We start from the raw sequence: 16,346 nt of genomic DNA, 5'->3' as shown, positions 1-16,346 counted from the left end.
ATGCTCTGATAGTCAAAAATCTGAATGTTAGATTATAAACCATTTCAGAGTCTACTGAGATACTAGCCTACCACTTTTATACTGTCAGATTTAAAACTTTTGTTTACATGTCACGTGTTTTTTAATGTTTCTTTCTTATTGTCTGTTTATCAAAAATATGTTTAGAAGTTCTGTTCTCAGCCGGTTGTCTGTTAGTTGCACCTGTAGTGCAGTCAAAATGCTTATTTTGTGATGTCACAGTCAGAGGTCTGGAAAACATGGTGGTAAATATGAGATTGACTTCACCACAGGAACATTCTGAAGCTGTGTTGGGTGGGAGGGATTCTTTATTTGAAAAAGACACTGTTATGTTGAATACTAGCAAAGGGAATGCAGGAGTGTATGGGCCAAGTAAACTTGTTAATATTGAAGTCAATTCCTCCAAATTTGCTGTAGTACGAAAACCCTCCTTACAGATATGGACTTTCTGAAATAATACCTTACACCAGTGATGTGTATTGGAGGCACAGAATAAACTCAATCTCATTTTTTCATTTCTAAATGATTTATTCTATTAAGATTACTGTTGGTTGGCAGGTCTTGGTATAATTGCATGACTGAGCTGTGATAGTGTCGAACATTTCTAAATAAATAACACTAAGTCACACAAAGGGTAACACATTAGATAGGGAACACTTTTATATTTTGGAAGATATTAATAGAAAAAACCCTGAACAGAATCTGCAAAAAAAAAAAACCCTTCTCTTCTAGCTTCCAGCAGCCCAGGTAAAGCTTGGATTCCTATTGCACTCCCACTTCTCTGTCTCTTCCTCTGTACCCTGCTTTGTCTCCTGAGTTGCTAGGATTGATATCCGAAATTAGCCTTCTCTCCTCTAGACCCCAATTCTCCAGGTTAGGCTTGAATTCAGCATAATATCTGCTTCTCCCTGGGTTCAGGTTCTCCGGGTCTCCTGCCTGCTTTTCACCCTTTTATTTATGGAGAGTGGAATTTCTGACACAGAGCAAAGTTTCATGATTAACAGACACAAATATGGAACTTTCCAAATGGACATAGTCGTTTCTTGGTAAGCTAGCAGTCCTCATTATCTTCACCAGTACAACTTGACCTAGTTTTTCCCTTTTCATGGTTAATGACTGAGATTTCTGGGGAGAATATTGGACAAAAATACAGCTTTTTGCTTTTTTCTTGAATACCTAGGGACTGCTGTGCACTCATTAGTATAATCGCTGGATAGATACCGCCTTCTCTTTGATCGTGTAAGCTTTTTCTTAGCGGAATGGTCAGAAATGAAAGGTTTTAACTTTCACTTCAATGCTGGTTTGCACTGTATTGAGATAAGGTTACAAATTATGTGGTGTTTTGTCCTCAGAACTTTCCATAATACTCTTTAACATAGTTCACAGTTCATCACAAAGTGGGCTAACAAAAGAAATGTGGATCTGGGCAGCTTGGGACAGTTTAAATGACAGATTACCTTATCTTTTTCCTTTTCCAGGTTGGTAGCAGAATGGAGACTTTCCCGAGGTGTTGAAGAACAGACACAAGCTTTCTTTGAAGGCTTCAATGAAATTCTTCCACAGCAGTACTTGCAGTACTTTGATGCCAAGGAACTAGAGGTGAGGGACTTATTTGGGTATGGGTAAGTACGGTTACAATTAAAGTGAACAAGACTCAGTGGGAGTCTAGCCCTCAATTTGCAAAACAGAGCTGTGTGATTGTTGAAGAAACTGTTGGTTAGTGGTGAAAATTTTTCCTAAACAGTTTCTTTGGTTAATACATTTCCCCCAGGAAGCATTTTTTATTTAAAAACAAAAATATGGAGAAGTTATATACACAGAAGAGAGCAGTGTTACTGTTCACACTGGGTAGTCATTTTTAATATTTCTTTTAACCGAGCTCTATATTTGAGGTCCAAAAACAGGCAGTTGTTCATCTTTTCATTAGGGAAGATTATCCCATTCTGTCTGGTTTCTTCATAATCAGAGATTACCCTTTCCTATAGTAGGTCTGAATAAAGCTCTGTGTCTGTGAGGTCACCAGCATTACTGCTTATTGATAGGTGGAAGCAAGCAGCTACTTTAAAATAAAAAGTGAATATACAGTCATAGTAGGTGTTTCCAAGTGCAAGCACAGATGTCCTTTGCTGCCACTGTATAGAAGCCATTGAAACAAAATATTAGCTTATACTTCTATATTCTCCCCCGAAAAAGGTGCTTTTATGCGGAATGCAAGAGATTGACTTGAATGACTGGCAGAGACACACCATCTATCGGCACTACACCAGGACCAGCAAACACATTATGTGGTTTTGGCAGGTTTGTGGTTGATTTTTCCTTTATCTTTAAAAGTAAGAATTACAGAAGGAGTGGGACGATGCTACAGCACGATGAGTAAAAACCAAAATCACAAAGCAAGTCTGTGCTACCATAATAGGTCCAGTTCCACTTTATTTGTGCAAAGTAATGCACATTGGAAAACATAATCCCAACTATACATACAAAAAGATGGAGTCTAAATTAGTTGTTACCACTCAAGAAAGAGATCTTGGAGTCATGGTTGGCTCTCTGAAAACGTCTGCTCAATGTGCGGTGGCAATCAAATAAACTAACAGAATGATGGAACCACTGGGAAAGGGATGGATAGGACAGTAATTATCTTAATGCCACCATATAAATCCATGGTACACCCACACCTTAAGTACTGCATGCAGTTCTGGTCACCCCATCAAAAAAAAAGATATATTAGAATTGAAAAAAGTATAAAGAAGGGCAACAAATTTGGTTACGGGGATGGAACAGCTTCCATATGAAGAGAGAGTAAAAAGACTGGCTGTTCAGCTTAGAAAAGAGACGACTAAGGGGGAATATGACAGAGGTCTATGAAATCATAACTGCTGTGGGGAAAGTGAATAAGGAAGTGTTGCTTACCCCGTCATATAACACACATACTAGGGGTCATCCAATGAAATTATTAAGCAGCAGGTTTAAAATTAACAGAAGGAAGTACTTCACACAACACAGTCAACCTGTGGAACTCATTGTCAGGGGATATTGCGAAAGCCAAAACTATAATGGCGTTCAAAAAACAAATTAGACAAGTTCATGGTGAATAGTTCCATCGATGGCTATTTGTCAAGATGGTCAGGGATGCAACTCCTAGCCTCTGACTAGCAGAAGCTGGGAGTGGACGACAGGGTGGATCACTCAATTGCCTGTTCTGTTCATTCCCTCTGAAGCACCTGGCATTGGCCACGGACAGAAGACAGGAGACTGGGCTAGGTGGATCATTAATCTGATCCAGTGTGTTCGTTCTTATGTTCTTTATGTTAGGCTATCATGCAGCCAGACAAAATGATCTGGCTGACACCTTCCTCCATTCTCCAGTAGTCAGACAAGCAGAACGAAAATACCAGGTTCCATCCCAGGATTTGAGCAGTTCTATCTACGTCCACTCCTGACTTTTTAGATGGATCCATAATGAATGAGAGAATTTGTCAGAGCTGTGCTAGGTCACCCCAAGACAGACACTAAAAAGCTTGGTGTTTTTGGCGGAAAAATTTATTCCAAGGAAATCTATAACTTCAGATTGCCAACTATCACACCTGATTGTTGCAGTATGACTTCTCCAAGTAGGAAGCCATATCCTGTTTAGTCACCAAGCTGCCTGAAGATTCAAGGGAGCAGTTTCAGTCACTCATGGCTGAGGATTGCCTCATAGCTTATTCAGTGCTGCACACTTCTCAGTCTATGGCAACGGATGTAATGATGCAATTCTTGGGAATCCCAGTAGAGGTGCAACAAATGATTAAGGGGCTTCCCCTTAGAAAGGTGTGCCTTGTTCTTTTCCAGAACAGATAAGACTGCACACTCTAAAGCACTCCATAGAAATAGAGAACACAGCAATGGCTGAAGTGTTAAATGCCTTTTTTGTTTGTTTTCAGCAAAAAGATTAGCAGTGATCAGACGAATAACATAGTAAACATCAGTGTAAATGGGATAGTTTCTAAGGCTAAATCTGGGAAAGAACAAGTTAAGAATTACTGTACTTAGACAAGTTAGATGTCTTCAAGTTGGCAGTGCCAGACAAAATACATCCTGGAATACTTAAGAAACTGACTGAAGAGATCTCTGAGCCATTAGCAATTGTTGAGAACTCATGGAGGACTGCAGAGATCCCAGATGACTGGAAAAGGGCAAATATAGTACCTATCTATAAAGTGGGAATAAGGACAACCCAGGGAATTATAGACCTGTCAGCTTACCGTCAGTACCTGGAAAGATTATGGAGCAAATAAACAATTAATTTGTAAGCACCTAGAAGATAATAAGGTGATAAATAACAGTCAACATGAATTTGTCAAGAACAAATCATGTCACGCCAACCTAATATCTTTCCTTGACAGAGTAACAAACCTTGTAGATGGGGGGGAAGCAGTTGATGTGATATCTCAATTTTCTTAAGGTTTTTGCTACTGTCTCTCATGACCTTCTCATAAGCAAACTAGGGAAATTTGCCTAGATGAAACTACTATATGGTGAGTGCACGATTGGTTGGACAGTTGTACTGTTTTAGTTCACTGTCACGTTGAAAGGTCATATCAAGCGGGGTCCCACAGGGATCTGTCCTAGGTCTTGTTCTATTCAGTATCTTCATGAATGATTTGGACAGTGGCATAAAGAGTGCACTTATAAAGTTTGCCGTTCTAGGAAGGGTTACAAGCACTTTGGAGAACAGGATTGGAATTCTATATGATGACAAACTGGAGAAATAGTCTGAAATAAATAGGCTAAAATTCAGTTGGGACAAATGCAAAGTAGTACACTTAGGAAGGAAGAATTGATTGCACAAATACAAAATGGAAAATGACTGCCTAGGAAGGAGTACTACAGAGAAGGATCTGGGGTTATAGTGGATCATAAACAAAATGAGAATCAACACTTGCAAAAAAAAGCAAACATCATTCTGGGATGCATTTGTGGGAGTGTTGGAAGCAAGACATGAGAAGTAATTCTTCCACTCTACTCAACACTGTTAAGATCTCAACTGGAGTATTGTGTCCAGTTCTGGGCACCACACTTCAGAAAAGATGTGGACAGATTGGAGAAAGTCCAGAGAAGAACAACAAAAATGATTAAAGGTCTAGAAAACATGACCTATGTGGAAAAATTGAAAACACTGGGTTTCTTCAGTCAGAAGAAGAGAAGACTGAGGGGGGAAGTACCTAAAGAGTTGCTCTAAAGAAGAGGGTGATAAATTGTTCTCCTTATCCACTGAGAACAGGAAAGAAGTAATTGCCTTTAATTGCAGCATGGGAGATTTAAATTAGACATTAGGAAACTGTCAGGGCAGTTAAGCACTGGAATGGATTACCTAGGAAGGTTGTTGAATCTCTGTCATTGGATGTTTTTAAGATCAGGTTAGACAAACCCCTGTCAGGGGATGGGCTAGATAATAGGTGGTCCTGCCTCAGTGCAGGGGACTGGACTAGATGACCTCTTGAGGTCCCTTCCAGGCCTGCATTTCTATGATTCTCTGATAAGAATAGTTCTGAAGTGCTTGGGACTCTACACCTCCACAATGAAAAGGACACTATATCATCCTCTATACCAGCCTAGACAGCAATATTACCATCAGGCAGACCAACCTAAGAAGAGGAAAAGATCACAGAGGAGGCAGCAGATGCCTGCCTTTTCCTCAGGTAAAGGCATCCCCAGTCCTCAAAATAGCAGATTTGACTCATTTGAGGACAGCATGCCAGTTGACCTGGATCCATCTGGCCCTTTCCTGCCTTTCTCGAACAGTTTACCCCATTTCCTGCAGACGTTTGTAGAGCAACAGCATGGTCCTCAGTCTGTACTTTTACCAGACATTCCAGACTGTTGCTTCAAGGAAAGATCCAGACGTAGGCAAGGCAGTCCTACAGTCCCTCTTCTGATGAGACTTGGAGCCCCACCTCCTGAGGTAACAGCTTGGGAGTCACCTACAATGTAATGGACATATGTAAGCACTCAAAGAAGAAAAAGCAGTTAGTGACCACCTTGTGACTGCTGTTTTTCTAAATGTGTTGCATGTGTCTGTTACACGACCCACCCTTCTACCCCAGTGCATCAGAGTCTACCACTGGATTCTAGAGCAAAGGAACTGGAGGAGGGGTGAGGCTTTTCTGCCCTCTGAGGAGCTGAGCAGTGGGCAGGGCTGCCCAGTGGGTACTGCTGGGGAAAATTCTCCAGCACCAGTGCAGATGCCTACAGTGTAATGGACATATGCAACACAACTCAGAACAACAGTTAGGAGAAAGTAAGTAGCCTTTCTTTCTATCTAAGAACTTGCAGCAAAGCCCACCCTTCTATCATGCATCTTATTAATAAAGCCCTACACAGATCAGGAAAACATGCTACCTGCTAAAAGAAAGAAATGGCCATAAGGTGTGAAGAAGTAGTTGCCCTAGCAGTGCTGATAGTTTTCAGCTTTATGATAAAGTATTTCACAACTTCTGCTGGGATGGACCTAAGATCAGAGAGACTTGTTAACAGGTTTCCTCAATTTAGGAGTAAAAACCTGCCTTGTAGGGGCAGCTAGTGACTGGCGCTACTGACCATTCTGAACCCCAAAGCACTAAAGGTACTCCAGTATCCTGCCCAGCTGTCCCTCTGCGTCCCTGGGGCTTTATTACAAAGTGTGAATCTGAAATGGAGACAGAGCATTAGTGATGCTACTGTCAGTCCCTGCATACAGCAAGCCTGGAAATACGTATTTTCCTGCAGGTGCTGGAGACATTAATTCCCTTATGACTGCCATGACCCTTGGAGAACTAGATGTTTGGCTGTTGGCAATAGGCACTACAGCTTAGTTATTCAACCGGAGTTTAATTTTTCTGTTATCAAAATTACATTCTGCTCTCTTCCCTCCTCCCCCAATATATTAATACTGCCACCAACATGGGAATATAGTCCCAGGAAGGGTATGTTTCCTGTTACACCAGCAGAAAGCCGATCTTTCAGTCAGACATTAGCATGTCAAATGTTGGATACTGAGTGTCTGATCTTCAAAATGAAGATTAGAACGGTGTAGTATTAAATGATGATCACCTTTTGGACAGTTAGTATTTTAGAATATTTTTCAGAAACCTATTTTCTGTCTTTCCAAAAATAAAAATATTTAAGAGCTATCTTGATGCGCTCCAAAGAAAATTCTGGTAGTCACTTATGCAGACAGAAACTCAACATGTTCTTAATTCTGAATAAAGAAACCAAGTAACTTAAATGTAACATAACATGTAACTTTTTATGTTCCTCTTCACCTAACTCATGTTCTTTCGGGCAAGTAATTTAACCTCTCTATTCAGTGCCTTATTTGTGAAATGGGGATCATAATGCTTCCCTAACTTTGTAAGGTGCTGAGAGAGACTTTATTAATGCATACTATTACTGCTCCAGAGGATTTTCACAGTAATATAACTAATTGGTTAATTTATGGTCATAGATGTTCTTTGTGAAAATAATTGTGTGTAGAAGGCGCACCTACATATCTGTTTTATATTCGTTCCCTTTCAGTTTGTGAAAGAAATAGACAATGAGAAGAGAATGCGACTATTGCAGTTTGTTACAGGAACATGCAGATTACCAGTTGGAGGATTTGCTGACCTCATGGGTATGTAGAATAATCCTTCTAATGTATTAGCTCATTTTTTAAAAGGACAAATTGTATTTTGTGATTGTTTATGAACAGCTTTTTTGTAATGAATCGAATCAAATACATTTCACTAGCTATTCTCATAATTCCCCATTATATTTCAACCATGGCAGGGTGGAGAAAAACATACACTGATCTCGAGTGCTCCCAGACTGCCTTCAAAACCATTTCTTTAAGTTTGTGCACTTCACCATGTAAATGGTTTGATCTGGCTGGAGATGAGTGATTGAAGGCAGACTTCTTTATTCTTCTATTGCCAGTAAAGATAATCTTGTCTTTTTGGGGTGCTTTAGATTTGATGTGTAGAATATTATCTACTGCATTAAGGAAAGCTAGCTATGTCCCACACTTTCTCATGCCAGTTGCAAATGTGGGTATCACTTTAAAATACTTGATTTTTATTGCAGGGAGCAATGGACCCCAAAAGTTTTGTATTGAAAAAGTTGGAAAAGAAAACTGGTTACCCAGAAGTCATACTTGGTGAGTACTCGTTAGATTAGAATATTATTGTCCTTCTAATAATCCTTTGTTAGACTACTTTAATATTTTAGCAAGGGTTAATATAGCAACAGTTTATTTTGGGACTCTAAGCATAAGTGATGCTCAGAAATATATAGGGGTCCAGAGATTACAAAGAAAAATTAACTCTGGCCTGGAATCTGCTTTACAGCCATAATCACCCTGTATTCTGCAAATCCTACATTAGCTTTAGCGAAAGTGGAGAATGCCCAGGACCTTTTGGAGTCGAGCCTTAAGTATGGATAATCATTTTGAACTGAATCGTAGTTTAGTATAGAACCAAAACAATTTTATAGTTCTTACTCTAAACCTTAGTGATCCACATATTTGTTTCCAGTGGGTAATCAACCATTTATTTTTTTTAACTTGATTTACATTTTTATTGCCCTCCATTTGTTTTTCTGGCCAGCTGTAGCAAACAATACCCTCTGCAAAAGTGGAACTGCCTGTAAAAGGAAACTGACCCCACACTTCAAGAAGGATGTGGGAAAATTGGAAAGAGTCCAGCGGAGGGCAACAAAAATGATTAGGGGGCTGGAGCACATGACTTACGAGGAGAAGGCTGAGGGAACTGGGATTATTTAGTGTGCAGACAAGAAGAATGAGGGGGGGGGGGGGTTGATACAGCTTTCAACTACCTGAACGGGGGTTCCAAAGAGAATGTATCTAGACTGTTCTCAGTGGTACCAGATGACAGAACAAGGAGTAATGGTCTCAAGTCTAGGTTGGATATTAGGAAAAACTTTTTCACTAGAGGGTGGTGAAGCACTGGAATGGCTTATCTAGGGAGGTGGTAGAATCTCCTTCCTAAGAGGTTTTTAAGGTCAGGCTTGACAAAGCCTTGGCTGGGATGATTTAGTTGGGGATTGGTTCTGCTCTGAGCAGGGGGTTGGACTAGATGACCTCCTGAGGTCCCTTCCAACCCTTATATTCTATGATGAGCATCACATAATCCTAGTTATTTTCCTTCTACAGCTAGATCCAGATAGAAAGCATTTCTTCCGGCACTGATTGTGCCTCAGTTGATAGTTTGGTGCTTGGTATGTTTTGATGGACATGTTAGGAGTCAAGTATTTATATTGCATGAAATGTATGAATGCTTTGGAGTATGGCAGGGAAGGCACAAATGATATTGAGACTGCTTTTTGGAGTGTGGTATGGGGTATACATTGGACTAGTGCTCTACAGCTGAGATAGATGTTTCAGTAAAAATAAAGTATTGACACAAAATGGAGCCAGGATAGTCAGAAATTATGAATAGCTGTAACTCTGACTTCAAGTTTCAGAGTAACAGCCGTGTTAGTCTGTATTCGCAAAAAGAAAAGGAGTACTTGTGGCACCTTAGAGACTAACCAGTTTATTTGAGCATAAGCTTTCGTGAGCTACAGCTCACTTCATGCGATGAAGTGAGCTTTAGCTCACAAAAGCTTATGCTCAAATAAATTGGTTAGTCTCTAAGGTGCCACAAGTACTCCTTTTCTTTTTCTGACTTCAAGTTGTTTCTTATATAGCAATTTTTTCCCTTGTAACTGCACTTTCTATAAATAAAGCTTTAATCTTAGCTCATAGCCAGCTGTCTTTTGTAAGAATATCCTTGGGCAAGTCACCTGCAGTCATTGAACCTGGAACCTCCAGATCTAAAAGCATGAGCTTCTACTGCTTGAGCTAAAAGACAAAATCTGTTAGCACAGAGGCAAGGACCCGTAACTCTGTCTATGTGGTGCAGTCACTATCAGGAGACAGTGTCATGCTGTTAGTGTAGGTTACATAAACATCTGGCCAAAGGAATGTCTCAGTTAGTTGCCAGTTTCGAAAGCTGTAAGGGTCTCTGGAATTGTTTCCTACTGTGGTAAATCTTATATAAAGAGGATTGAATGCCAGCACAGTCTGACTGTTGCCATTTTAACATACTAAATTTGTTCCTTCCTGCATCAAGAGAAGCTCAAATTTTTCATGACTTTAAAGTTTAGTTGATTATTATATATTGTTAGAATCCTGCCCTTATTCACTCCAAAATAACTTGAACCTTTCAACAGCCAGAACCTGTCTTTAACGTACAGCATGGTCTCCATATTCTGTGGCATTGTCGTACAGCATGCTGAAAATTCTATGGCAGCTTCATTTATTTTTTTTTGAAATACTGTGAATAAATCATGAGGATCTGTTTGTTATGATATTTAAATTCTCTGCCTGTAAAGGCATGGGGAGGCAGTTTGGGATTGGGTAAGCATTTTAGCTTTATATTCCTGCTAAAATGTTTAGCGGTGAAATAGTTGAGTGTGGACATTGAAACATATAGATGCCAATTTTAGAATCGACATATCATTGAGATAAAGGTCAATTGAAACCTCACAAAGCTGCTGTCTGCAAATTGAGGGAGAGAATACTGCTTCTCTTTTATACGTGAGTCGCATTTTCAAGGTTATTTTCACAAAAATGTATTTAATTTAAAGTTGAAAGTCAGACAAATATACTGTGGCAAGGGGTAGTTGTCTCTGCAAATTCTACAGCTGCACAACTAGACTGCACAGCTATTGTGTAACTTAATTTAAAAATTGCATATAAACTTACTTCCAAAAAAGTCAGCATTAATCTGGTCTCATTCCATCAATCACAATGCATTTATATTAGAAAATTTCCCCTTTGACTTAAAAAAATAAAAACAGAAAAGATGCAACTTACTCTTTGGTAGACCCTTTCCTTCAGCCATTTTCATTTTTCTCAGGGGGAAAAAAATAAGCAGTTTTAAGTAGAGTAATATTACCAGTGCATACACTTTTAAAAGAGACTAATGATTTTGGGTGCCCAGCTTAACACTTTAAAGGGATCAGATTTTTAGTTAGTGGATAAGTGCGCCACACTTCTGGAAATCCAATCTCTTTCAAGTGTGTCAAGATTTGCACCCAAAAATAGGGACATCTGAAATCACTGGTCACCTTTTGAAAATGTGTAGACCCAGGCTATCAGTAGATTTTTTTTTTCTCCATCTAAATATAAAATAAATAGCTGTGTAATAAGTGTGATTTCTACTCTGGATAGTGGGGAGTTGAGTACCCTGGATTTATGTTCAAGGTGCATCTGTTAGTAAAATGATTGGTTTTGTTGTGTTTTAATTTTTTTAAATTCTTTTTTAGAAGTTGTTTAATTTTTATTTTCAGTTTCAATCGCTTGGACCTGCCACCCTACAAGAGTTATGAGCAGTTGAAGGAAAAATTATTATTTGCAATTGAAGAAACAGAAGGATTTGGGCAAGAGTAATCACATGTGTGAATTTGCACCCCGAAGAACATGAACTTGTGTGATGTATGTTCTTCTCTTCCTCTGCTTGTTGCACATCTCATTGTAAAGTAAACTTGACTAGGATTTATTTAAACAATTACTAGTGTGTAAGTAAATGGATGTTATCCTGAGACTTTATCCCCACTAACTCTGGATTTCTACAGAGCCCTTCCAGAAATCAAATCAGCAAATTATTCATCTACAAATGAAATGTGACCTAACTAGAGATTTAATACAGCTCTCAGCTCTGCTTTGTTTCACAATTCATTAATTAGAATGTGTCCTCCTTAATGACAGTTTTTTAAAAACTGGGCTCTGTCTTTCCTTTTTAGTAGCATTTCTTTTGCTACTGATGCACTGGGAAGTGCAATGCTGCAGCATCCTCATAAGCCTCTTTACAACAGTGTTATTAGAGCCAGCTTGTAACCAGCCTCTGGGTACTATGAGCAGATCCATTGCTTGGCTGTTGTTTCTTACTCAAGTGTGGCCTGACTGTTTGTTTGTTTGTTTTTTCCCCTCCTGGAGCTTGTTCACGTTTCATTTTGATTCAGATCATTGCTAAGGGGGGTGTAGAACTACTGCACATGTCCAGAGTATAGCTTGTTTTGTTTTTTAAATCCTGTTAATTCTGGCATGATAACCTGTCTGAGGTTGTTGCCATGTTTGAGCGCTCTCTCCTATCTCAGAAGAATTTTGATCCATTTCCATATAATACACACACTTAATGTCAGATACAATATTAACACTGTGGTACTTCAACACTCATTTTGCAAAATGAGACCATCTGGGATTTCAAGTAAATGCACTGAATACATTTGCAGATTGCTGTTTCTTATCAAATGAGTTAATGGAAAGTAGACTTGATGTTGCTGTTAAGTGCCCAATCAAATAGTTTTCTTCTAGGATTTTATCCTGTTGTCAGGAAGAGGTATACCATGTAACTGGATTCTAAAACATGGCTATAAAGCAGCCTCAAAATTGTATTGCTTTATAATTTTAGTGGAGAACTGATGTGCTATAATTGGCTAAGAAATAGTCAGTCCTAGAAAGTTTAGTCAAGGATTGCAGACGTCCAAATGTTGATATATCAGTAAATTCAGTAACTCCGTAGAGGTTAGAACTAATGTGTTCAGACTAACTCGGCCCTGAGTTGCTTCTGAGCAGTAACTTCTGTAGTGTGTGTTCTTTCTGATTTGGACGGATAACACCTTTCACTTCCTGTTATCTGTTAGTATTACAATTTTCTAACAGCATACAATAGTATTTTACATTATACTTCCTCTTTTGGAATTAATGCACTTTCTGTATATGGTCAGCTCTCTCCCTGGCCTTCCTTCCTCCGGATGATTAAACTTCAATGGGATGAGTTTCTAACTATGGGAAGAGAGATGACGCTTGAAACGGCAGTAGTGCATGTTAATGCATACCTGCTTCTGCCTCCAGAGTGTTACAGTGCCCTTTGGAAGGCTTCTAATATTAGAGTTGAAAGAGGACAGATGGGCACTGTCCAATCGAACTTTCATCTGGGAAGAAAATGTTTCTTAACATTTATTGTGAGGGATTTTCTGTACCAGGTCATGCAAAGGGATCAGTTGTTCCTCAGCATGTGCTTGTAAGAAGGGGGAATGGCTTAGACCTCTAGTGTTTTTACTTTCTTTGCCATGCATAGTCCAAGAAATGCATGTAAACATGTTGCTGGTTTTAGAGAAATTGACCCACTTTTATCTTTTCCCTGGTGGATGAGAAGTGAACTGACTTTATCTTACCTGGAGGAATGTCTGCCAACTCCCAAAACATCTGATGAATATCTTGCAACATATGGCTCATGGAACAAAAGCCTGATAAATATTTTCTGTTGATGATTCTTACAATGAAGCCTAGTTATCTAACATATTTACGAGAAAGATTAGATTAAGTGAGATAATGGGAGATTAAGCTATGGAAAATAGTTTTTGTGTTCTGCATAATGATTCATGTTTCATGTAGGGACCTAGATATATTAATGTATAAATATCACCCAGAAGGCTTTCTGCCCTATATTTTTAAAATAAAGAATAGTTATAGTTGAAATAGCCATAGCCCTAGTTCTATAGGGTGAGGCTGTTTAATATTTTTATGGTTGAAATGTTTAGTTCAGGAAAAAGGTAAATGCTTGTATATATTTTTGCAGTCCGGGGTCTCACTTACTCCATTTCTTCCTTTAATTTAAATGGCATGTTTATATGTCTTTACTGCTGTATTAGGGAGGGGGAAAGGGGGCTGGATATCCCAAGCACCAGAAGACATGTTATAAAATATTGCAAATAAGAAATATTTCACTGAAAAATTAATCTGTAAAATGAAATATTGAATTTTGGCCAAAATGTTAACATTTAAAAATAGGTTTATAGTAAATGTTTAAATTAGCAATATTTATGAAAACCATACTAAAAATTGCTTTTAAAATACATTCTGCTTTGTAAGCATTGGAAATGCTAACAGATCTGTTAATTTTTTACAGCATGTTTTGTTGAAATAAAAAGGAATTAATACGAGCAATTAATGCTCTCTTCTGCTCTTTACGGGGATCTGGGGAAACCATCATGTGCACAAGCACACGGTTTGGCACACCATGTGATGGGCAGAGTGACTTTGGACTCCAAGTGATCTTTGGTAGAGATTAATGAACATGTATCTGCCTTTCTTAAGTTGATTTAGCAGCCTGTAAATTGCAGTAAACTCATACTTTGTCTATACTGTATGCATGTGAGAATGTCAGTGGATCCAGTTACATAAGATTTACAATAACGCTATTTAGGATTTGGCTTTATGAAGATGTTAATTTTGATTAACATAAGTTCAGTGGATCAAAATTGTTACCGCTAACACAGTCTGGTATTTCTGGGTAGTTCAGAAAATGTTAACATATTAATGAAATGTGTCGTAAGAGAGTCATGACTTAAAATTTGCTGCAGTATAAATAGGGCCTACCAAATTTACGGTCCATTTTGGTCAATTTCAGTCACAGGATTTTTAAAATTATAAATTTTATGATTTCAGCTATTTAAATCTGAATTTTCATGGTGTTGTAATTGTAGGGGGCCTGACCCAAAAAGGAATTGGGGGGGGGGGTCGCAATGTTATTGTAGAGGGGGTTGCGGTACTGCTACCCTTATTTCTGCTCTGCTGCCCGTGGCAGCGCAGCCTTCAGAGCTGGGCATCCGGAGAGCAGCCGCTGCTGGCCAGGAGCCCAGCTCTGTAGACAGAGCCGCTGCCAGCAGCAGCGCAGAAGTAAGGATGGCCTGGTATGGTATTGCTACGCTTACTTCTGCGCTGCTGCCTACTGAGCTGGGACCTCAGTCAGCAGATGCCACTCTCCAGCTGCCCCCCTCTGACGGCAGCAGGACAGAAGTAAAGGTGGTATGATATGGCATTGCCACCCTTACTTCTGCCCTGCTGCTGGCAGGGCGCTGCCTTCAGAGCTGGGCGCCCAGCCAACAGCCGCCACTCTCCAGCCACCCAGCTGTGAAGGTAGCGCAGAAGTAAGGGTGGCAATACAGCAACCCCCATAAAATAGCCTTATGACCCCCCCCCCCCCCCCCCGCAACTCCGTTTTGGGTCAGGACTCCCAATTTGAGAAACACTGGTCTCACCTGTGAAATCTGTTTAGTGTAAGGTAAAAGCACACACAAGACTAGATTTCACTGAGGGCTGGGTGGAGGTTGGGGAAACAAGATTTCACTGTCTGTGATGGGTTTTTATCATGGCCGTGAATTTGGTAGGGCTCTAAGTATAAAATTTTATATATATATATAAAAATATATATAATTTTAATTTTAATAATTAATTTTAATAATTTTAATAATTTTAATTTTATATATATATAAATATATATAATTTTAATTTATCCAGTTGATTTGTGTAAAAGAAAAAATAATTTGTGACCAAATATATTGCAGTTTTTAATATATGACAAAAAAGCAAACTGGTATAACTCACCATTTATTTGTTTCATGTTTTCCTAACATTCTGCACTGGATTTGTAATCTAAACATCTTCCACTCCGTTGGTATCTCCAGCCCCCCTTCCTGTTTTTGTGTGTGTGTGGTGGCTTTTCATTTTCTTTCAGAATCATAGTTTGTAAATATGTGCTCTAGTGAACTAGTATATGAACTAGGATCAGCAGCACTGGATTGTAAAATACTGTACTGAAATTCCATTGTTGAATTTTCCTTGAACTGTAATTTTAAATACTCAGGTAACTGTAAAAGTATCTCAGAAAGTCAAATACTTTTATAAAAGTACTTCAAGAGCTGGTCTTCCTGTCATCATTTCCTTTCCTGATATGAAACTTAAGTTTGTAATTACATGTTCCCTTTAGCAATGGAAGCTGTAAGGTTGGTTTGTTGTCAGTTCACTTCTAGGAATGGTTCTGCCATGGTTAATCTCAAAGGAACTCAGCAGTGTGATCACATTATTGTGGGTTTTATGATTGGTTTCATCACAGCCAGATGTCCCATGTCCTGACTTTTAGGAATTATTTTATTTAAAGTTTAGTACTGTACCTGGATCCTGTGCCTAGAGCATAGTGAGAATGATGGTCCGAAGAAGCAAGATCTAGGTCACTGGGCTGCTTGGAGGAAAGGGGCAAGGCATTGGTGGGGGGGAGATAGGATTAAATGAGCTGTCATTCACCTTGGCTCTACACTACAGAAGTAACCAAGGTGAAATATGATTGTGACCCAACTGTTTATAATTTCTTCTTGCCTGAGTGGACAGGAGGGGAAAAAATCTACTAAGGAACAAAGCTTTAGTATAAGAATCTCCCCAGGGTTGAATCTCAGTCTCCCAGTGGGATCACAGCCAGAGTTTATGG

The 16,346-nt window shown here is 39.1% G+C and overlaps 1 protein-coding gene across 4 annotated transcripts in view; it reads left to right on the top strand.

Moving 5' to 3' along the window:
* Window positions 1–15,782, top strand: part of ITCH (itchy E3 ubiquitin protein ligase) — a 120,326-nt gene extending 104,544 nt beyond the window's left edge. For all 4 annotated transcript variants that reach the window (XM_077831822.1, XM_077831819.1, XM_077831820.1 and 1 more), the window contains 5 exons: window positions 1,497–1,617; window positions 2,212–2,316; window positions 7,555–7,651; window positions 8,101–8,173; window positions 11,371–15,782. In XM_077831822.1, the coding sequence (XP_077687948.1) occupies window positions 1,497–1,617; window positions 2,212–2,316; window positions 7,555–7,651; window positions 8,101–8,173; window positions 11,371–11,470 (496 nt within the window). In that variant the 3' untranslated portion in view covers window positions 11,471–15,782. The remainder of the gene's footprint in view (window positions 1–1,496; window positions 1,618–2,211; window positions 2,317–7,554; window positions 7,652–8,100; window positions 8,174–11,370) is intronic.
* Window positions 15,783–16,346: the final 564 nt, after the last annotated feature.

The sequence above is a fragment of the Eretmochelys imbricata genome, chromosome 13 (genome assembly GCF_965152235.1).
Source record: "Eretmochelys imbricata isolate rEreImb1 chromosome 13, rEreImb1.hap1, whole genome shotgun sequence".
Classification (NCBI taxonomy): Eukaryota; Metazoa; Chordata; order Testudines; family Cheloniidae; genus Eretmochelys; species Eretmochelys imbricata.
The sequence above is the reverse complement of the archived record's forward strand: the minus strand, read 5'-3'. Positions and strand labels throughout refer to the sequence as shown.